We start from the raw sequence: 23,970 nt of genomic DNA, 5'->3' as shown, positions 1-23,970 counted from the left end.
AATTCACTTTTGAGTGACTTTCAGTCGGTTGGAGGTTGAAAAGGTGTTTCTTTCATTCTCGTGTATGCTCTAGTGGGACACAATTTAAATTAACATCGGGCATTCGGACTGGACTGGACATCTGGGCCTGATGTTAAGTGATAACACCGCACATGGCCAGAGGGATCTCATGTGCATCGCCAGCTTTTTAAGAATTAGTACGGTCAGTCGACAGCTAAAAAACAGCAAGCAAATAAAGTCAACTGTATAAAAATACATTTTTTTATAGAAGGAACTTTTATAGGGGGTAGGAGGCTCATCTGATGTTGAGTGATAGACACAGGCACTCCCATTGCCAATGGGCTCGCAAGTGCGTTCCCGGTTTTTTAAGAAGAAATTAGGGATGTTTCTTAGTCTTATGTCGTCTCACTCAACTGGATTAAAAAGTAGTAAACAATCCGGAGGTTCTCCTGATGTTGAGTGATAGTCGTAAACACACACTGCCAGAAGGATTGCAACTGCGTTGCCGGTATTTTAAGAAGAAACTTGAATAAGAGTTCTAAATACAGAAGAATGCAAGCAATGACTAACATTTAGCGTCCTGTAGATTACAGCATCGTTACCTAACTCATTAAGATACAAAGGCTCATTATTACGCCAAATGCCAACAATTCGCTTACTATGGAAGTCGATCTGCCATCAGGCTCCATTGTGTAAACTTCTAATAATGCTTTCAAGTCGCTTCGCTGTCCTAAATGTTTTATGCCACGGCAAGTCAGCGAACAACAGTGAAACACTGCTGTAATAACGATGCCAACAAAAACATAACTTGTAAAAAAATTCAGCCGAGCAACTGAGTTTATAAAGTTGTGAGAAGTGAAGTCGGTAATTCAGTCCTTACTTACTTCGGTCTTACGTAATAAGCTTACCCTACAACTTCTCATACATATACATTAAAAATATTTTTCGTTGATTTAATTGCATTCTACATTTGAATCTTATGTCTTGCCTTGAAGAAGTCTCGTAGAGCTTTTTGTCAGTCAGTGAGTGATAACTTTGACTAGTTATAATTCTTAATCTACTGGTTCAAATTTAATGAAATTTGAATTGTACCGTGTTTAAAAAATGTTCAAATATTATCCAGAATAATAATAAACATAATTTATTGCAAGAATATGGCACAAAAATTATTTGTATGCTTGTGGTACTACAATCGTAAGTTGGCTTATTCTGCCTCACATAATTTGTCTTCAAAGGAATTTTACATTTTAGTCATATCAATTAGTCAATTCTCATATTATTTGTATCATACATATCATAATATACGTTATCAAATTAATATTAATTCTATTGTTTCACGCAAATAGCTATTGTCGATTAAAAAAAACTCTAGACGGTAGATCTTTTAATGTTTTTGGTATTATAAACCTTGACCATACAAATAATGTTTTCCTATACAGTTCCAGATTAACTTTTGGCACAGCGATCCCTTTGTGTACTTCAAATAAAATAAAACAATAGCGCTAAAACCCTTTTTTAGGTCTGGGCCTCAGGCGCAGGCTAAAGGTTTCTGTATCTGTTTCATGATCATTGTTTAATCGAATGGGCAAGTAGGTGATCAGCCTTCTGTGCCTGAAGAACGCCGTCGAATTTTTGGGTCTAAGGCAAGCCGGTTTCCTCACGATGTTTTCCTCAACATGCGAATGTTAAATGTTCACAAAGAAAGAAAGTCCATTGGTGCACAGCCGGGGATCGAACCTACGACCTCAGGAGTCGCACACTGCAGCCACTAGGCCAACACTGCTCAATGTCTACTTGTCATGTCTACTTCAACAGATGTTTATTCCTGTTAACTTAAAAATAAGTATATTTTAGTGAAGGAATAAGAACATTCCTAAAATATACAGGGAAGAGATAAAATTTTGAGCTTCTTAAATGTAGAAGGTCGAAAATAGCTTAAACTGCTTCGAGAAGGGCTGGCTGGGCCGCTTTTTTGCTCGACTTGGCGGGCACACTGCCGTACCCCCATTATGTGCTAATCGACTCCAAACCGATTTAGCCATTTCAAATCTATATTGAGACGTACTGTTCACATCAAGTATGTCGATTTTTATATTATTTTTCAACAAATCAATGAAAGGCTGTGGTCACCGGGCAAAATTAACACACACTGTGTAAATTTGCGCGTGTTGCTACGTATATCATTATTACATTATAATATGAGAGCAGATGCCTATCTTAATATATATAAATCTCCTGTCACGATGTTTGTCCGCGATGGACTCCTAAACTACTTAACCGATTTTATATTAAATTGCCGCACTGTGAGCAGTCTGGTCCAACTTAACAGATAGGATAGCTTAGATCTTTAATTATAGCAACTTTATTTTATTGCAATTTTTTGTCTGTAATTAATTGACAGTCACAATTATCTGTTAACTCCAAAAGATTCTAACAGATGTCGATAATTTTCGACTGGATTGAGTAAGTAATCAATAGATGGCACTGCTATGGTAAACCGATAAACGTGTCATATAAGCTACATGATATTGAATTGTAATTCAATATCATGATTACCACGTGCTATTGAGGCTAAAGTTTTTTTATGTAATAGCAGGCAAACGGGCAAGAGGCTCACCTGATGTGAAGCGATACCGCCGCCCATGGACACTCACATTGCCAGAAGGCTCGCAAGTGCGTTGCCGGCCTTTCAAGAATTGGTACGCTCTTTTCTTGAAGGACCCTAAGTCGAATTGGTTTGGAAAAACTTCAGTGGGCAGCTGGTTCCACATAGTGGTGGTGCGCGGCAAAAACTGCCTTAGAAAACGCTCAGTTGTGGAACGACGGACGTCGAGGTGATACGGATGGTATTTTGTATTTTGCCTTGACGTCCGATAATGAAACTCAGCTCAGCGGGTATTAGACCGAACAACTCTTCTGAACACTCCCCATGGTAAATGCGGTAGAAGATGCAGAGGGACCCAACATCTCTACGCAACGCCAAGGGATCAAGCCGCAAGGAAAGTGATTGGTCGTCGACGATTCGAACCGCTCTTCGTTGAATACGGTCTAGTGGATGGAGCTGGTACTGGGGAGCTCCCGCCCAGAGGTGAGAACAGTATTCCATGTGGGGCCGAATTTGCGCTTTATAGAGTTGCAAGCGGTGGCCCGGAGTGAAGTACCGTCTCGCCTTGCTGAGCACACCAAGCTTTTTGGAGGCTAATTTAGCCTTTCCTTCCAAATGACCGCGAAACTGGACGTTATTCGATATGTCAACGCCCAATATTCGGATGTTAGCTGAGGCTTTAAGGAGAGTGCCTTCAAAGAGGGGAGTAGCGACAAAGGGAGTTTTTTTAGCGGAAAACGCGCATACTTGTGTCTTCTTGGGGTTAAATTGGACTAGATTTAGTCTACCCCAGTCCGAGACTCTACGTAAAAGAGTTTCGACTTCAGACACAAGTTTGTTCCGGCACTCATCAGCAACAGCCCGAGAAATACCTGCCCGGCCCGTGTAAAAAGTATCCCCAGTGCTGTCGTCCGCATAGCAATGAAGGTTGCTAAGTTGCAACATATCATTAATATGCAGAATAAACAGGGTCGGGGATAGGACACAGCCTTGTGGGACACCAGCATTGACGGGTTTAAGGTCGGAGCATGCTCCGTCGATGACAACCTTAATGCTCCGATCAGCAAGAAAGCTGGAAATCCAGTTGCATAATTTCTCGGGGAGCCCATAGGCTGGAAGCTTCGAGAGCAGTGCTCTATGCCACACCCGATCGAAGGCTTTCGCTATGTCCAAACTTACCGCCAGCGCCTCCCCCTTGGACTCAATTGCCTCTGCCCACCTATGTGTAAGGTATACAAGGAGGTCACCAGCTGAGCGACCACGACGAAAGCCGTACTGAGAATCGCTAATCAGCTGGCTGCCCTCTAGATACCTCAAGAGCTGGCCGTTAATAATGGTTTCCATTATTTTGGAGAACAAGGAGGTTATTGCGATTGGGCGATAGTTGGACGGATCAGAGCGATCGCCTTTTTTAGGGATCGGATGTATCAAAGCTGTCTTCCAGCACTTCGGAACAGTGTTGAGGGAGTACAGGTACCGGAAAAGGCGCGTTAGGACCGGAGCCAACTCAGGAGCACAAGTACGCAGCACAATTGGGGGGATGCCATCAGGCCCGCTCGACTTATGGATGTCCAGGGAAAATAAATGTTTACGGATAGCACGTTGCCGGAATGTAACTTAAGGCATCGTAGTGTCACACCGCAATAATGTCGGTGGCTCCTTCCCCTGATCATCGTTGAGTTCGACGCAAAGAGACAGCCTAGAAGATCGGCCTTCTCTTTTGCAGTATGGGCCAGTGAGTCATCCTCCCTATGCAGTGGTGGAATAGAGGGCTGACAGAAATTCCCTTGGACAGCTTTGGCAAGAGACCAGAAGGCTCGATTTCCCGAAGGAAGGTGGGCCAATTTCTCACCAAACCTGGTAATATGCTCTGACTTTGCCTTAGCGATTTCCCGTTTGAAGGACCTAGAGGCTGAATTGTATGCTTTTTTACGTTCGCCGATAGCCGCATCACAGGATGTCGCCGCTTCTGCTCAGGCTTTAAAGCATTCACGCTTACGGCGCAAAGCCTCTTTGCACGAACGCCTAAACCAAGGCTGGGACTTGCCACCGACCGGCACCGCAGAGAATGGAATAAAAAGTTCCATGCCCTGCAGGACCACAACAGCGACAGAGTCAGCGACGGCATCTGGAGTACTCAACGAAAAGCAAATGGGCCCCCAAGGGTAGGACGCAAAAAAAGACCGCATCCCGTCCCAATCTGCTGACTTATAGTGCCACACACGGCGACAGCCCGCAAAGCTAGGCCGTAAAGGGCGCGTGAGCGGCACAATGCTCCGTACCACACAATGATGTGATGAACCCAATGGCGGGTCAACAGAGACTTGGTAGGTCTCCGGATGTGAAGTCAGCAGAAGGTCCAACAAAGAAGGTTTATGACCATCCACATCTGGTATTCGCGTAATCGCAGGGACCGTTTGCGTCAAGTCGTAGGCTAGAGCAAAGTCGTGAAAGGATCTGCCCGCGTGATCGGTGGTTTCAGAGCCGAGCCAGTCGGCATGGTGGGCGTTAAAATCGCCAAGTATCACGATTTCAGCGGTAGGAATCCTTTCGAGCAGGGAATCTGTAGCCATTTGGATGTGCTCAATGAGTCGGTCAGTTTCGGTATTTCCGCTATGGGACCTATACAGGCATGCGTAGAAGAAAAAAAATTGTGTAGGTAATGGTGTTCCATCGTTCTCAGAGTATACAAATAATTATTTCAAATAAATGAAAAGCACTCGAAACGTGGATAATTTCAATCACCATTATCCATATTAATGAAATTAATATTTTCAACACAATTTTAATTAACGCAAATACATGTTAATATAGTGTTATTTTCAATAATAGAACATCTCAGTCTCCGCAGTTAGACGCCCCTTGTTCCGTTATAGGTTTAATACCTATATTCTATACCTACCTCCAGTCCTATATTTGTATTTCAACAATTTCTTTCGTATTTTTTTACAGATCGTCTACCCTGATCATGCGGTTTACAAAAGTATTTTTTTATAAACTGTCTCAACACAAAGACACAATTTAACATTACTATCTAGCTAATTTAAGACTAATGAGTAATTTAATACTAACTTTATTAACAAAAAAGGATATTTAAAATAAGAAAGCGTCCAATACTACTACTAGACATTCTGTTCTTGTGTAGTCGATTAAACTGTCGATTTAAAAGAGTGGCGGAGAGTTTTTTACTAGTTCTTCTCTTCCATTCTACGCCCTTGATTTGATAACTGGCAGTAAATGCAAAATTAAAAGCATTTAATGTATATTTCTTTTTTAATCACGTTCATAAGTGTACATTGTGTTACCTATATGAATAACTGATTTTTTACTTTGACTTGGCTTTGACTTTAGCACCTAGGACCAACATGCACTCCCACCGATTCGAATGGTTTTCAATCTTCTAGGCTCGTGAACTAAGGGAGTGTTCAAGTAATTATGTAACGAATTGTTTCTCTTGTAAAACGTTACCATGTGGAGCGGGGATTGAATATTTAATATTATTTTCGGCTTTCCAGTACTTTACACCACATTATGGTAACTTTTACGTATAAAGAGTCACTGGGATGGTCACCAAACGTTTTACTATTGGAAACAGAATTACGAACGAAAGATCCCTTACTAACTAACAATTTTATGAACAGTGGGTTTGCGACGCAGGATTAACGTAAAAGTAACTTAACTGATTGAAGGGTTCTAAATTCTGAGTGACACTTCTGTGTCACTCAGAACAGTGTAGGTAACCCATTGAATATTATCAGAACAGAGAATGTTATATTACAATTTACGAGTGTGAGAAAAACTAAGGCTCCTTTTGGCTTCAAGTGGGCGATGATAGCATTTGGGTTTGCGTTTCTAAATGTTAACTAAAATTTATGTAACTCAACTAATGTTAGGTTACATAAAAATTGACATCAATAAAAACTACAAAGAAATACTTCAATACTAGCATTCCGTAGTAATATTTACATCACTAATACCCCTAATTTTGAAATAAAAGTGCAAATGCGAGTTAGGTCCGGCAGCGAATCCAATTTGCATATTTTATGCAGGCGAGTGATACGACCGACGGTGCATTGTAAGTGCAGTAAAGCCTTAAAATATTTATATTTCCCACAAATTGGGTTACGTTGGAAGTTGTGTGAGCTTTGTCTATTAAATTGATATTGCATTGAAGTTCAAGAAAAAGAAGTGGTGAGAAAGAAGAAGCAGAGCGGATTTCATGAGCTTATATATATCTTGCTCGATTGTACCAGGAAAGCCTGGCAGCAAGACTTGGAGCGAGGTATTTCACCAGGCGCGATGGAGCCTCACTGTGGACATCTTAGGCCCAACTAGAGGTCATATTTAGATAAGCAAGTCAAGCTCTTTTCTTGATTATTGGGTTGGTAAGGTCTTAAACACCAGTGAGTTCTAAACCTGACCAACAATCCCGATCGTATTTGCTGGTACATTATGCTGGAAGCCGAAATGTTGGCAAATGAATATTGGCAAATAACATCTCCGTTGGGCTAGGGGGGTGTAGGTTACAGAAGAGCACCTGCAACATCTGAAGATGAAGACCACATGTTCACTGTTTGTTCTACCATTTAGTCAGACCTAGGCCAGTATACCATATTCAAGCACAGAAGCTTTTAACATTAGGCGGGTATCGGCAGAATATCGATTTATAAAATATGTTGAGAATTTTTTGAGGGTCTTGATTTAAGTTAAAAGACGGACGAACCGTTAGATACTTTTATTGTAACTGAAACTTTAAAATTAAACAAAGTTATTTGGCATTAAAACAAGTCACTTGAGGCATTATTATTGATAAACATCACCGTTCATAGAATACAAATATTTGTATACAATGGAGGAATCGGTTGGATTAAACGAAAATTGCATTGTTCATTTTATTTGAGTGCGGACGTCGGGTCTCGTACCGGAATTATTTACTACGTAACACCACATGCACTTTACTTTTTTTTTGTTTCAAAAACCATTCCCTCGTGCAGGGATTAATGTAGCAAATAATTTAAGCGTACTCACCCGTTCTCTGAGTCGGTAATTAAGAGTTAACTTAAATCTAATTGGCGTCGTAATTTTTCTACGTATACGACAAGATCTCCGACAAGAATTCATCTTTCCACCTTAAGTACCCTGATGTGAGATAGTGTTTTACAATGCGAAACGTCGGAAAATTTTAAATTATCTAAATAATTATAAGTTTATAATAATAATACATAGCTTCAATCCGTTTAAAAAGTGTTTTCTTAATATTATTTATGTGCTAAAATGAACTGCCGTACATGTTCGCACATTGCTACTTCCGAATTTGAAAACATTATTGTGTTAGTTATTGTCGGGGTTAAACTATTAAAACTGATTTAAAAATAAAACATGCCCACTTGTAGTATATTTCTGAATTTGGAACCTAAACTTCTTAACAACTTAATTGGTTTGGAAAAGCTCATGATAAATATTTTTTTTTGTTTTTCGAGCGATGTCAGTGATCCTAATGAGTGGTTTAGGGAGATTTTACTATCAAGACCTTGACAACAGAACAATGGAAGCAAATTTAATTGTATTACCATTTAAATAATAAAACACCATCTCGATATTTTCATTTCTGATAAATTCATAAACAGACAGTTACGAAATTTAGCACATATAAGTCTATGTGCATTACTAAGTATTGTTAAGTAGTGTGTGTATTAAGTATATACAAGTGTATATATAATATCTTGATTCAATAGATGTCTGTTAAAAATAACATTCCAGAGAAATCAGGTGAACACAACAAGCATTTATTTCGCTTTGATAGGTTTTCTATTCAATAAGGACAATGGACTGAAAACATTTTATCGACTGAATTCTTGCATTCACGAAAATCAGCATCGCATTTATTATGGGGAAAAGTTCATAATTGAGATAACTAAGCTTCCCTAATGTAGTACCCTGATGAGTGATGTCATCTGAATCTGAAGAAATCTGAAGGATAATAAAGTAGGTCAAGATCCGCTATGCAGCAGTTGAGCTTGCGTGCGACTCTCAACCCTGAATATATCGAGAGGAATGCTTAGACCCAAAAATTGCTGTCAGGAACTTCTGTAGTGGATGAATAATGTTCAGAGTTGTTCGGATAAATACCTGCAGCTGAGCTTTACCATTGGACGTCGAGGTAGGATGCAAAATTCCCTCCGCATCACTTTGACATCCGCTGTTCCTTTGACATCCGCCTCGTACCTTCACTATGAGGAAAATTAGGGTCCTACAAGAAATTTGCGTACCCATTTTTAAAAGGTCTGCAACGTGAACCTTCTAGCAACAGGAGTTAACATGGGTGGGAGTATCACTAACCATCAGGTGAGGTGTTATAAAAAATGTATGCAATTTATTATGATTTATGAAGAGCAATGCAGTCACTGTTAATACTTGATCAGCCGCTTTATAGGTTTGCCATAAAATATCAAAAGCCTTTTATTAATACTATCATACTTTTATTATTTACAACCAGATTCTATATCTAAATGCTACCAGTCGATAATTGTTCTATTCACATAGTTATATTTTATTTTAATGAGATTCGAACTCAGGTACTCCGTGCTATATGCCATGTGTTCAGCAATGGAGGGGGAAACAATTACTGTACGCATACAAAATGTTTAGAGTTTTCAATGTTCCCATTAAGTTAAACCAAAAATAATACGCTCACTAACACTTAAGTATAAATTTAGTTTACAATAGTGTCTAATACATAGATATCAAAATACAGTTTAAAACTAAAATCGTCGGAGGTTACTGTGATTATGAAGAATAGTAGTGAAATGTAATTTCCTCTGTGTCAGCACCACTCTACACGTACTGCGTCAGTTAACGTATCGACTTGGCTTTGGATCTAGAAATATTATGCAGTTTTTATATTTTTATTCCGGTGTGAATAAAACCTTCGCGCACTAGCCTCCTTGGTTGGTCTTGTTAGTCTAGATAGAAAACAATGACAAGCGTTGCCTAGCAACGGTTTAATTGGAGGCAAAATGTATTACTTTTTTCATAGTAAATTTATCTATTTCACGTATTGTTTTAAAATACACACGACATTTAGACACAGTTTATGAAAATAAAGATTTATCTGTACAAAAAGGAGCATTTTTTTTAGTCCAAACATAATTGTAAATTCTTATAAATGTAATAACGTCTGTGTTTGACCTTCTACTTTAAATTAATAAGAATTACTTGCGTCTACTTGTCTATGAAACAAATTTAATATGCCCCATCCTATATTGTATAGCTTTTTTGGAGCGCAAAAACGGCCCTATACGGAATAAACTGGTGTTGCATCAAGACATTGCTCCGTGTCACAAATGAAAACGATGTTATAATTTCATGAATTGGGCTTTGAATTGCTTCCGCGTCTACTGTATTCTTCTGATTTTTCCCCCAACGACTTTTCCTTATTCTCAAACCTCGTGAGAATGTCTCGCTGGACTTTTGCACTGATGAAGAGGTAATCGCCGAAACTGAAGCCTATTTTAAAAAGACAAACCGTACTATAAAAAATTGTAAGGGTTGTATCGGCTATTGAATAATCAAATCAAATTCTATTAAAAAAAATCTATGTTAGTCTACAAACTTTTCAGCCCTGTTATGGATATTGACGATGTAGATAGCGCAATTTGCATACGAAATCATCAATTGGACTTTGGCATGTCGTAAGTAATGTTTTTTATTTGAATTGCCTTATACTGTTTCGAGACAGGTTTTTTTATAGAACAGGGGCCAACGGGGCCGGAGGCTCATCTGATGTTAAGATATGCAGATGCAAGGGCACTGACGGCGTGTTAAGAATTGGTACGCTCTTTTCTTGAAGGACCCTAAATTGTATTGACTTACAATACTTCAGTGGGCAGCTGCTTCCACTTAGCGATAAGCTTCATCTGGAATACATAAAGTATGAATATTTCATAACACCTTTTATATGTTGCCTTCATTACCTTTATCCATTCCGTGAAAAAGACCTAGAATCTAGAAACCTCAAGTTTATAAGGCGCCAGATTGAATCGCATTGAGGTGACATGGAAATGATTTCAATCGAGCGCTGGCTCAGCATAAAATACGCCTCCAATTGACATCTTTCCATTTGAAAGCCAAGAAAATATCATTGAGCTTAATTCTATAGACTGCAAGCGAAATCTTAGCGGGAAAATGAGTATCGAAATGGATTCCATTACGTCTATGTTTGAATAAAGTTTAGACGTTGTTATAATTTGATGAATTGTTACAGATGAAAAAATTGTGTGAAAGCATTTCACATTATTGGATATAATTGATAAAAATACACCAATTATAATAACTTTTTAGATCTGGGACTCATTGGCTGAATCTGTTTCATGATCATTTGTAGGTGTATCACCCTCCTGTGCCTGACATGCCGTTGACTTTCTGGGTCTAAGGCTTGTCTTACCTCACCATGTTGTCCATTACCGTTTGTGCGAATGTTAAATGCGTATATATACAAAGTCTATTGGTGCACAGCCGGACATCGATCCTACGTCCTCTGGAATGAGTCGCATACTGAACCAATAGGCCAACACAGGACACTTTATATTTAAAAACTTTCTTACGAGTTGGATGACAATTACTTTACACTTTTATTCACGAAGAGAAGGATATGTACAAGCATCAGCCAACTGATACACCAATAGATCCATACATAGAATAAGAGTTTCAAATGAATAACACTGTTACATATGGACAAACATTACATTACATTAAAAATATACTTATATGTCACAATGGTTTGGTTTTTGTTAATAGTGTCCATTATAGTGACTTCTCTTCATGAACTCTCTGTAAGCTGGGTGATATAATGTCTTCGCAAATCCTTGGACTTGCAAGTTTGATTAGACCTTGTACTCGTAAATGTTTACGATCGCTAGATTTATCCCGGATTTTATAACTTACCTACACATTTAAACGGAACATTTCACTGTAACTACTATTTACTGAAATTATTTAACACCAACAAAAATATATTAAGAATTTTCAATACTTAAAATTATTTATTATTGTTTGGAATTAAGAAACACAAAAACTACTGGACCTATGTGATAGCCGAGCCTCTGGAAGGTGCTAGGCTGGATTAGTTAGCCAGGTATTTACGAACAACGAACTATATGAGCGTGTTAGTGCGTAAATTGAATCGACTGGTATAACTGGACCGATTTCAAAAATTCTTTCACCAATTAAAGATTTTGTTCGAGTAATAAATGCTGTACATTTTTTTATAATGTAACGAAACAAGTAAATTAAGTCTAACCAAATCTACTAAAAAGTATATTTACATAAGAAAGTATCCAATAACACTTCATACAGTCTCTATTGCAGGGAAGATACTCTGTTCTTGTTCTTCACTCACAGTTTAGCACTTAAGACTTACGCACTAACACTAATCCAATAGTTGAAAAGGTTTTGCCCTTTTCAGTCTTCTCGCCATTTGACTAGCCTCGACATTCACGTGATGGTGAAGCCTCATGTCCGTGGGCTGCAGTATATACTCTATACTATATGTATGTATAGCATATGCTATACATATATTTATTTTTATTATTAGCCATTTTACATAATAAGCATCTCTAAGAATTCTCCTCAACGATCTGTCTCTTACTATTCAAAACCAAATGTGTCAGCAATTTCATCTCTTTCATATCTAGAATACAGTTTACATGAATCTTTGCCTTTAGTAGTAGTTTAAGTCACTCAGTCCGCCGGATCTTCGACGAATTAGAGTCCTTCAATATAAGAGCATACCAATTCTTAAAACGCCGGCAACGCACTCGCTATCCCTCAGGCCGTTTGCCCCCTGTTCTATGATAATAACCACCTCGACTTCTGTCTTTTATTGAGAATACTGCAATCCATTTAGTATTGATAATAACCATTAAATGTTTACTGTACAGCATTACCTGTTCACATCGTACCCCTAACTCTAGTACTAACTGATCTAACTGAAATTATCGTGATTCATGTATGTTATTTTACTGTCCATTGTGTATTATTTTAACAACTTTGTTTTTTTTTTTCATTATTTTTGTCTAAGTACATATAACGTTGTTGCAATAACTTCATTTTTTTCTTCACTAATGTCATTATTTTTGTTCGAAATACATCATTTCAATTTAATAATTTTTGTTGATGGTGATCGGTGGTCGGCCGACCGTCACATTTATTAGTTGAGTCGTTGTTGAGATTTACTCGGGCTACGTTAGACACATTTTTATTTTGATATATAATTTTTGTTAATTATAATTGATAATAGGTACGTCCACTATTTAGAATTAGCATCAGTCTAACCTCTCTTTGTTCCCAAACTAATAGAATTTCTCCAAATCCTTACGGCTGATAATTTTGTGTGGGTTTCTTCCTGGTAAGAAGATATTGTAACGAGGTACGTACTCAGGACTTATTATTCTAGTATAAGATTGTGTATCGACGGCCACCGAACCGTTCATTGTGGTACAATTTTATTTGTACTTTATTTCTTAAAACGAAGTGTAAATAAATAGATAATATTCATGAATCCCACAATACAGCAACGATAGATGAATTTTCTCACAACCTATTTGACGTGAATAATGTTATTATTAGTTTTAAAAAACAAACCCGCTAAAATCATTGTTTTTATTTATATACTTTTTATAGCAAAAAAGTCCCTATTCAATTAACAAGTGACCTGTTTGCAAATTTATCGGTGCTTTGGTTTCAAGTTATGTAGACATGGTCGAGCGGTCACTAAGCACGACTCACTGAATAGTTCCCTCGATAACTCGTTCGTCAAAAATGTTTGAAGCCTAAATGTCATAGTCTATATATGCTTCTGAATTTTGGTTATAATATTGGAAATATGATATGTTTAAAAGCAAGTCAATCTGACGCAGTTGAATCCACGCTATGTAGAGTGACAGATGTACTCTCGTTTCCTTCTTGTTAATTGCGTTTATATTATAATACTAGCGGACCCGACAAACGTTATCCTGCATGATAATTCAATGTGTGATTAGGATATTAAACAAAGTATCAAAATCCCGACTTCAGCGCCATCTGCCTGGCTGCTGGGTGAATCTAAACTATCCAGGGCTCCACACAAACGCATACAAAAAAAAAACATTCGAATCAGTCGAGCCATTAAAGATTAGTTCAGTGACATACACACGTCCAGTAGAATTGTATATATATGTATGCTATCCTATATTTTAAGTTAGATCAAACTGCACACGGTGTGCCAATTTAATTGTAATCGGATTAGTAGTTTGGATTGTTAATAGCCATATTAGCTTCAATTAACGAATTAAATAAATACCGGAGGAAAGGAATAATTTGTGTAAAAATAGATTTATGTTCAGTAACTAAATGTAAAGTATATATATCTAATAGAAAAATGTGGTATGTATCGCGATTTAATTCGATAAAAATTGTTTAGTATATGCCCTTGCCCGAGTTTCTAGATCGGCGAATGAACTCGTTATGAACTCATCTTCGGATGAACGGAGTTTACGGACCACTGACCGCTTTCAAAGGGCGGTGTGGTCTGTGATTATTAATAATTTTATTATAGATGCCATTTAGATTCATATTAAAAATACATTTTGATGTACTATATACGTTATCGTTAGTTATTTCTGTATGACGAGTTTGACAAAATTCTTATTTTCGACTTATTTTCGCGCGTAAAGTTATTTAAACAATTATTCGAGATTTAAATATTTTTCGGTAAAGCGGTTCATGTATATATGTCCATTCGTAATAAATCTCCTTTTGCGGACTTTTCCTCGAATGTGATAATTGATCCAAAATCTCGAATTGCGGATCTGCTTCTTTTTATAGTAGTAGTAAGATTTTATCTACCACATTAATAAAATCAGCTTTATATAAAAAATCTGATATAGTAAAATCGCAAAAACGTCTTGATGCTACGAAGGGCTGCCCAATACTGGTGCTCAGCTCGCAAAAGGACGCACAACCTCGCTGGATGGAGCCAGAACTAGTCAGAAAATGAATGTCATTAATTTCCCGCTTCCCGCTCCGCCTAGATGGCCTCGTTGGCTGTGGAAAGCGAAACAAATTATATTAAAAGCTCTTTCTTAGTGGAAGACAAAAACTATTATCATTTCAAACCCCGTGCCACCGGTCAACTATTGCTCGCTTAACACTTGCGCAGTGGAAGGCATAAGTGATTCAAAATCGAAAGAGCGAACTATGACTCCTGTCATAATACAATTTGTTTGACATATGGGACTGATGTCCTTAGGATTTATCAACTGAAACTTATGAAAAACACTTTTTGAACGGATCGGCGTGCGTGAAAAGCACGCGAAACGTCGGAAAAAATTTAAAATTTAGAATTATGTAAATAACTATAAGTTTTAATAATAATACATAGCTTTAATCCGTTCAAAAAGTGTTTTTCTTAATGTGTAAAAGCTATTTTAACAAAAGACAACTGAAACTTAATTTTAGATAAATGATGTAGGTAATTTATTCGCATTTATGACAGTTAAGTTTAAAACCGAAGATTAATTACTTTCTTAGAATATTAATCGAATTTCGAAACCTCTAAAATCGAATTAAAAAAAATGTTGACATTTTAGTCTAATTTGTTCTTCTCTGTGGTTCAATGACATTTACTTCAAAAATAAAGACTGACATTATTATGTAGGTTGTTTAATATTTTACCTTTTATTTTACATTTTTTTACAAAAATATTATAATTTTACGTTTTTATATATTTATACAATGGATGATGAAGATGAGGTTTCCAAGAGTCTATACGAAGGTGGACATTGGGTTTGGAATGAGGAGGCAGAGGAATTACAATTTATTAGGTAAGATTGTATAGTCTGTTGGCCTTGTGGCTAAAAATTGTTAAAAGCTAGGTCCTGCGTTTGAATTAGGGATGTGAGTAAAGAATTTTTATTACCATTAATGGAAACAACATGAGGCATTATATACATTAGATATATAGGGCTGGTACAACCCAGAAAAACAATAAAAAATTAAAATCTGTTTTTCTACGAAAAAACAAAAGCTAATGGCGCTGCCCTTGATCTGTTTCTGATTTATTTATAGGTAGTCGATCAGGCCTTAAAAAGAACTAGCTAGAATACATAATTAATTTATCGACAAATAAACAAACTCTTCACAATATTTTGCCAATTTGTTTGTTAAAAAACAGGAACTTCTTAAAAAATACATAAAATTAATTTTGTATTTAAATTAATCAATAGTTTTTGTGTTACAGTGATTTGAGGGTGGTAGAAGAAAGCTTAGAACTGTTACCAACTTCTGTAGCCAATGTGGAATTCAAAGATGACATCGATTTATTGGAACAGGTTTTTTATGGTTTAAGCCAAAACGGAGAGCTTAGACAAGATGCCTTAACAGTACAGACTGTCATATTCACACAAATTAAGTTTTTGACATTCTACATATACTGTTAAATGATCTTGACTAAACCCAGAACATGTCTTTATCACAGAATAGATAAAAATAGTCTTTGACGTAGGTATCGTAAGTAGATTAGAAAAAAAAAGGAATAGATTTTTTTTAATATATTTTCTACCTAATTCCCCTTCTATATTGATGTCGAAGGTATTAAATAACTTACGTATATGTACAACGTAAGTAAATAGTATTGGTAACCCAGATTATTAAGTACTACCTATTTCTTTCAACAACATTTACAGAAAACTCCAGAAAGATGCCTCTTTACCTAATGTTGAACATTATTTCTGTCAGTTTGTTACTTTTATTCCCATAGCTTGTTCAGTGTTATACCTGTCGTATCCATACATCGAACAGTCGGTCAGAACATGTAATACCGTCTCTTCAGCTGTATTGCTACAAGGACAGGCAGCACTTTGTCTAACCTTGAACCTAGGAGTAGAATTATTACGGAAAACAAAATGCTACTTTTAGTACAATTTACGTATATTATATAATATAGTATATTTGTCGTATATACTTTTGTGAATAAGAAGAAGATAAAACTAATGTCGTAACTCGTGTTTTTCAGCAAAAATTCCGAAAATATCTACAAAGGAAAACAGAAGAGATCGATTACGTGACACTTCAGGTATGTGTTATCTATACATCATTTTTATTTAGAAATCTAGAACGTCATGATAAAAATAGAATTATTATAATCAAAAATGGTGTAAATGTTTATCTACAATTAATTTTTTGGATAAGTCTTAATATTATTCAGCACACTGTGCACGCTATCAACCCAATCCAAAAGATATAAAGTCAAGTCAATAATTGACATGCTTTATGTACTGTCGTTTGTCAAAGTCAAAACTGACATTAATGTTTTGACTGTTGGTTAAGGCATCTTGACAGCAGCCAGCTGGCAGCCCATATTGACATAATTGTCAGTTCTTTATACGAAATTGTATCTTACGATTCGATTCGAGCAGTCTTCCTAGTCTGAGCAAGTCCTTACATTGCTTACGTTGAGATTAGAAGTTATAATTATAAGAAACCAAAATAACCAGTGGCACTACAACCATTTTTTAAGTCTGGGTATTAGATTACTGTATCTGTTTCATGGTCATTTTTAAATCTAATAGGCAATGGGATAAGCCTCCTGTAACAGACACACGCCGAATTTTTTGGGTTTAAGGCAAGCCAGTTACCTCAAGATGTTTTCCACCGTTCGAGCGAATGTCAAATCGACAAAAACTCTATTGATTCAGCCGGGGTTCGAGCCTACGACTTCAAGGATGAGAGCTGAATAAATATAATTTTATAAAATAATATGGTTATTTAACTACGTATATATTATTAAATAATCTCTCTTAAGGATGTAAAAGACGTTGTTCTTTTCACTGCGCCACTAACGGTTATGTCTTCATCCCTGATAAAAATGATACATCATTGCACCACGGAACGGTTCTTGAGAGCATTGATCTTATATACGCAGTACTATTTACAGGTAAGTCTTTTTCTAACTTAAGTTAACTTAATTAGGCACTTATCTGTCTCGTCAGCAAATCTTAGGCCATTGAGAAACCAAACTAAGTGCTAAATATGAGTCCTGTATGTCAAAAATGTATTGGCTTTTGACAAACGCTCATTCTTGACCCTTAATGTTTATTTATTTATTTACACACTAAAACATTGGTACAAGAATAATAAAATACAATACTTAATGTGACAAGCACTTATAGGCTAACACAGCAACCATGAAGAGATAAAAAAAAACAAAAAATTAAATAAAAAAAAATTGTTTCAAATTACAATTTAATGTTGCCAGTTTGGTTAATTTAACCGCGCTCGTTGGGAAGTTTATATAAGACAGTATGGCATGTTTTGTTTGATTGTGATTGGTCAAACGGAACGATGGGTTATGTCATGTGTCTGTTTTGGTCAAGACTGATTAAATAATATTCCTACGTTAACAATAGAATGTTAGATTTGTTATATATATTACTTATATCTTGTTACTCGATATCTTTTCGTTCTTCAGTAACATTAATCGGAACACCTCTTTTAGCTGGTCCAATTTCTGTATCCATGACTTTCTTTCTCCAACTGCTGCTAACGATTCTATATCTTCTTTCCATCTTTTTAGAGCTTCCTCTTCACCTTCCCATTGATCTTTTCCATATAGAGGTTTAAAGTCTACCTTTTTTATATCTTGCTGTATACCCCGCCCATTGCCACTTCTGTTTTATGCAAGAATGACATTCAGATCAGTACTTTAAATGTACTGCACGTTGAAACAATAAAGTATATTCTATGTGTAAGATCCAGAGTCTACCCTGAACAAATCAAACGACTGAATATCATAAATGCAATAGGTTTCTGTCATTCTCAGTGCTAAATCTTTACTCTATAGATTATAAATACATTCATAACCTATGATTTGTTTCTGACAAGTCTCAGCACGAGTTCATCTGTCTATCAAAAATCATTTTTATAGGTGTTTGTTTTGTTCAGACTTAGTTTTATAGTGTGAATTTTTGGAACTTCTTTAATAATTTTAGCATATTTTTAGATTCATACAATGCCACATAATTTGTTTAGCCGGTAAGAGCGTCGCTGTCCTGAATATTAGTATTGCCAGTAATTAAAAATTAACCATTATAAAGGGAATAATTTGAAATCGTGCAAGCTAACTTAATAATTTATTGAAATGTCTTAATAAAACAGTGTATACTAGTATCTAGAAAATACACTTAATAAATGTAACACAAACTTAAGAACAACTGATATTATAGGTTTTGTTACCTGTACTATTAATATCATATCTTTTATGATACCAAGCAATTAGAACCGTTCGATAATTAAAACTTTGAAATTGTAATTAATAATGCAAGGAATAAAAATAAATACCTTTTAGTTGGATTTTTATTAGATGTTGGTAGATAATAAAATTCTTTATTGTACGCACTAAGAAATTACAGGAAACAAACAATATTAGTCTGACATTTCAAAATGGCGACGGTAGTATCAATTTCAGCCGCCAAGAAAAGTATGTGCCACTATACATTTATAGAATAATTTCAAACCAGGTTTCAGATGAAATGAGTCATCGTACGTTGGAATTAGAAACGAAAATTCGGACTAAGAACAGCGATAAAATCGAAATGAAATACCGAGAAGACCTAGAAGATTTACGGCTTTTAGTCGCAAAGGAATATTGCATCATTATTTTAGGTACACTCTTACGATATTTAGCAATTGAGACATTAGCTTGTCTTAATGTTTGCATTTTCGTTTAATCATATATTGTTTCTTAGATTCATTACGATCGTCTTCTGTAAAATATATGACAATTAAGGTAAACATAAAAAAAAATTAACTGCCAACTGCTTGAAACCTGCCAGTGTCATATAGACACGTAACAATGTTTTTTTTTATATTGATCCGCCCACTACCGAATATGCCTAGCTCTGTGTTTATTCTATTATATTCGCGAATCATTCGAATGAGAGGTCTGAACTACTAGGCTGTTTTTCTTTTCAGGAGAAATAAATGATGGCAATGCTACTACTAAGATACTAAGTACATTATATATATACATAACATATAGTATTTACTGTAAATAGAAAATAACGAAATATATACAATACAGTAATTTATCTAATAAGACAAAATCGTTTACAATTGTTTCACTATTTAAACATAATTACGGACGACACAGTAACCGTACATTAGACACGGTTTTGACGAGTTTCTAGAACGTAATAATTGATTACCTACCACTCTCTCGTAGAAATATTATGTCCTTGGTGAAACATAGGTATATCATACCAATCTTGTTCCTCAGGGCAAGCAATATTGTATTGTATTTTTCTAAGGTTAATTGCATTTGTATCATCTACAATCTCAGAAACAAAAATATATGTTTTCAGGTGAAGGAAGCCTAGCGAGGTATCACCACATGGGCGTGGCTAAAACAGGTTCACTGTCAAAAAAGGATGCAGTCTTATTTGAGACACTTATACGGTTTTCTATACAAATTGTCTGGATCACCCTCGGGAGGATAAGCTACAATCAAATTGGTATTAAGATTTATGAATGTAATAAAACTAAAATTTGGAAAAACATACACAGTTCAAAGACGTTTATTTCAGGAACTGTAGATATTATTTGTATGTTGTACAGTCCAAAGCATAAGCAGTGGCTTGTACCTTTAATCACGTTACGACTAAAGGCAGGCGAAACCGCTGCCAGCTTCAAATAACAACATATATTTCTTTCAACTAAACCAGTGTTGGCCTAGTAGTTTCAGCGTGCGACTGTCATCACTAAGATCGAAGGTTCGATCCCCGGCTGTGCAGCAATGGACTTTTCTATGTGCGTATTTAACTTTAGCTCGAACGGTGAAGGAAAACATCGTGTGAAAGCCGGCTTGCCTTAGACCTATAAAGTCGACGGCGTGCCAGGCACAGAAGGCTGATTATTTACATAAAACAGATACTGAAATCTGAGGCCCTGACTTAAAAATGTCGTAGCGCCAGTGATTTGTTTCTTGCAACCTATATATGTTCCGAATATGACAATGAAAATATGTGTTGTTTTAATACAAAGCCAAAAAAACAATATACGAGTATATGTATATTTTTTAAATAATTCGAGTCTATCATTTAATTATTTATTCCGTCATTTATCTTTAACATTGATTTTTAACAGAGGTGGAGATAAATCGACTACTCAAGTCCGAAATATTTAATTCAACGGAACATAAACTACATATTAATTATTACAAACACATCAATGAGAGGGAACGACGGGTTTTACTTGGTCATTGTGTGAATCAAGGTCAAAAATTGACGACACATTCGCCATTACAGAACGAGGTGTTTTGCCCACGTGATATAGATTTCCGGCAGTTTGGAATTGGAACTATTAAATATCCTGGGTAAGTTGGAAGCCCAGTTTAACAATTATTCAGGTTCAAAGTTGTTTTTTTTTAAACTTAAAGAAATGCGTCGCAAAAAATATTGTATCATAAGTTTATAGCACTAAGTGTGCCTGCTATACCTGTTATTTTTTTGATAGATATAAAACAAAACACTTTGACAATATACAAAGCCTAAACAGGCAATAGAACAATATATATGAAATGACATTCATAGACAAAAATAAAAATAATGAAAGAAAACTGAAATTTAACATTAAACCAACAATAATTCATACTTAATATTTCAAGATCATAATTAAAATTACTTTATTTGTGTCAATCTACTTAATCAATAAGTACTTTTTTATGTGTGAAGATTTTTATTGGCGCATATAGTTGTTTATATTTAGTACATAAGTTGTAAGCTGCTCGTTTATATATAAAGTTCAGTAGACTAGTTTGTTGCACTTCCCCAGACGTATTCGTCGTGAACATAAATAAGATTCGAAAGGTGAGATCGATATGTAAGTGTTTTTCAAAATTTTGAAAGAAAAAACAAAGAAACGTTAATTTCACTAAAGCAACATACCCAAAAAGAAATACAAAAACTCAATCACTGACGTTTTGTGACCTAATGGGGTCATAGTATATTTATTCATTTTTTTAGTTATCAAACAATGCGTATACATACAATTATACAAGAAAATGTGGCGTCACAAATTTTACACAGATACACGTACACATTTTATTAGAACATAAGCAAACTACCAAGAGTAAAAATTAAACAAACAACCACACAATAAAAAATAAAGACAATTTTACAAATTGTAAATATTATAATAACGAAAACTAAATGTAAACATAAACCTTATTAAGAGCATGATAAACAAAGCTACGTTAAGTTAGAGGATTGTTGCAAAATTTATCAATATTTTCATCAAAGTAAGTAATCAAGTTGTGAGAGCGAGAAAGTGTATTCACTGGACGATTAAAAGTATAAGCGAGCCATAGATACAAGAATTTTAGTTCTAGTAACTCTATTACTAAGAAAGGAAAATTTTGCTAGGAGGTTAAAGATTTTATACAAATAAACAACAACAAAGAAGTTACGTCGGAGTTTTAGATACTGCTAATCGAGTGGGTAAAAATGTAAATAAAAAGGTAATAAAGCAGTCTAGAATTAATATTTTACAATACGTTTTTATTCAAACGTCATGCTGCAAATTGAGCTCTAATTTGTAATAATTATGACAAACTATAAACACAAGAATTCGTCGAACCAGTTGCAAGTGAAATTTTTGTAGGCGTTAAATATCTTTAATAAATGAATACTGAATGTACTGTTTTTAATAAGTCCTAATTACTTAAATGGCGTCGTGTTTCGTTCGTGTCGGTGGAATATAATCGAATCATCGTTCTGATTGAAAGTGGAAATGAATTTGCATACAGGAATTTATAAAATTGGCGCTTTATTAATTATTCATTGTTATCCTTTGTTGGACACAATGCAGGGAAATTTCTATTTTTATACGTATTTCGTTATGACGTAAAAAGCATCTATTCAAATACATAAATACATTTAAAACAATTTCACCTTTTATAACGTTTGCGCGGCAACTTATGCTTTGACAGTTGACACTTGACATTGTGATTGACAGATGCGCGCGCATTATTTGCTAAATAAATAAGTCAGAATATGACCACAGGGCATTGAAAATATAAAATTGCCACAGATTAAATATGTTTTAAGCAGGTATATATAGACTAAATAGACTTTGCAAAAATTTACGATTTTCAGAAAGAACCTTCAAGAAGATTGTTTTTTAGGTTATGTGCACAATACATGTAACGATAATTTATCATTTCAGATTAAACAACCGTCTTCGTCTCCTTGAAATATATTTGACGCAACCAGAACAAAATTTTGAAGAGTTGCGACTTTCGATCGGTATTTTAGGATTACCGAGATCAAAGTTTGATATAATGTTGCGAGAAATAAAGACCACTTCAGCCTCAACAGCAAGTTCTACCTCAGGCATCGCCCGTTACTCTATAGGTCATAAGTAAGAAATTATTTAATTAAAATTATATTCCAAATCAGTTTTCCTACTACTGACATAAAATAAATTAAGCTTTTTAGCTTTGCTGGCACTATGAATAAAAGTTCTCGTTGTTAACTGATAATTGTTAACCACAAATATAAAATCGATGTGGGCCTTCTTGCCTAAAAATAATACTTTAATAATAAAACAATGCAATAGATTCTTCAGTAAAAGAATCGAAGCGCGACTCATTAATCATATAAAAATTATAGTTACATCAAATAGTTTATAATATTTTAATTCAAGGGCATCAAGACAATCCAGAACTTCACGAAAAAGTGTTGGCTCTGTCCTACCTGAAAAATTATATCCAGACATATATCTTCCTGAACAGACTGAAATTACGTGAGTTACAGCACTCTCCGTCCTTGGTTCATATAAAGCATTTAGATTGAGGTTATGCGTTGTTTTAACACTTCGTTCTATTAGTTATATGGCACTATCGCTCAAAGCGATTGTCTCTTGGTAACCAATATAAGGAATAATAAAACAAATATTGTAAGTGTTGAAATACAAAACCATATTCTAGTTAAACCAGATCCTCTGTACATCGCATGATTTTTCCAAGTATGTTATCAGCAATATGTTTGTGCACGCTGTTCGCACCTATTACCGAGGACATGGCAAAGTTTATAACTTTTTCTATCATGTTTTTTGTATTCATAAATAAATTAGATCCATTTATTACAACTAACTACATAGTTATATGAGTTTTAATCATAATATTTATTTACCAACAGTATGGAATACGACACGTTTCCGGAAGGAGAAAAAACGAATGTAGTGAGCCAGAGATGCCAACGTGCGAAATGGTTGAGGTTTGCCGCAGTTCGTAGAAAAAATAAACATAAAAAATGAGACGAGTTTTATTCCCA

The 23,970-nt window shown here is 35.5% G+C and overlaps 1 protein-coding gene across 2 annotated transcripts; it reads left to right on the top strand.

Moving 5' to 3' along the window:
- Positions 1-15,315: 15,315 nt before the first annotated feature.
- Positions 15,316-23,953, top strand: LOC123715331. 2 transcript variants are annotated; one of them, XM_045670297.1, is made up of 10 exons: positions 15,316-15,465; positions 15,882-15,972; positions 16,656-16,715; positions 17,445-17,576; positions 19,159-19,303; positions 20,002-20,151; positions 20,783-21,011; positions 22,862-23,056; positions 23,342-23,440; positions 23,836-23,953. In XM_045670297.1, the coding sequence occupies exons 1-10, from the start codon at positions 15,377-15,379 to the stop codon at positions 23,951-23,953; spliced, it is 1,308 nt and encodes a 435-aa protein (XP_045526253.1). In that variant the 5' UTR covers positions 15,316-15,376. The 2 variants fall into 2 exon arrangements, with proteins under 2 accessions (XP_045526253.1, XP_045526254.1); XM_045670298.1 differs by lacking the exons at positions 23,342-23,440; positions 23,836-23,953 and having other exon boundaries at positions 20,944-21,011; positions 22,862-22,936.
- The last annotated feature ends 17 nt before the right edge of the window (positions 23,954-23,970 follow it).

The sequence above is a fragment of the Pieris brassicae genome, chromosome 10 (genome assembly GCF_905147105.1).
Source record: "Pieris brassicae chromosome 10, ilPieBrab1.1, whole genome shotgun sequence".
Classification (NCBI taxonomy): Eukaryota; Metazoa; Arthropoda; class Insecta; order Lepidoptera; family Pieridae; genus Pieris; species Pieris brassicae.
Note: the sequence above shows the minus strand (reverse complement) of the source record. Positions and strands in the feature narration are given on the sequence as shown.

Bases quoted from the DNA above. Each gene is read 5' to 3' on its own strand.
- LOC123715331 (XM_045670297.1), top strand. From the start codon at position 15,377: ATGGATGATGAAGATGAGGTTTCCAAGAGTCTATACGAAGGTGGACAT. The intron at 15,466-15,881 runs GTAAGATTGTAT...TTTGTGTTACAG, and splicing joins GAGGAATTACAATTTATTAG to TGATTTGAGGGTGGTAGAAG. The intron at 23,057-23,341 runs GTAAGAAATTAT...TTTTAATTCAAG, and splicing joins CGTTACTCTATAGGTCATAA to GGCATCAAGACAATCCAGAA.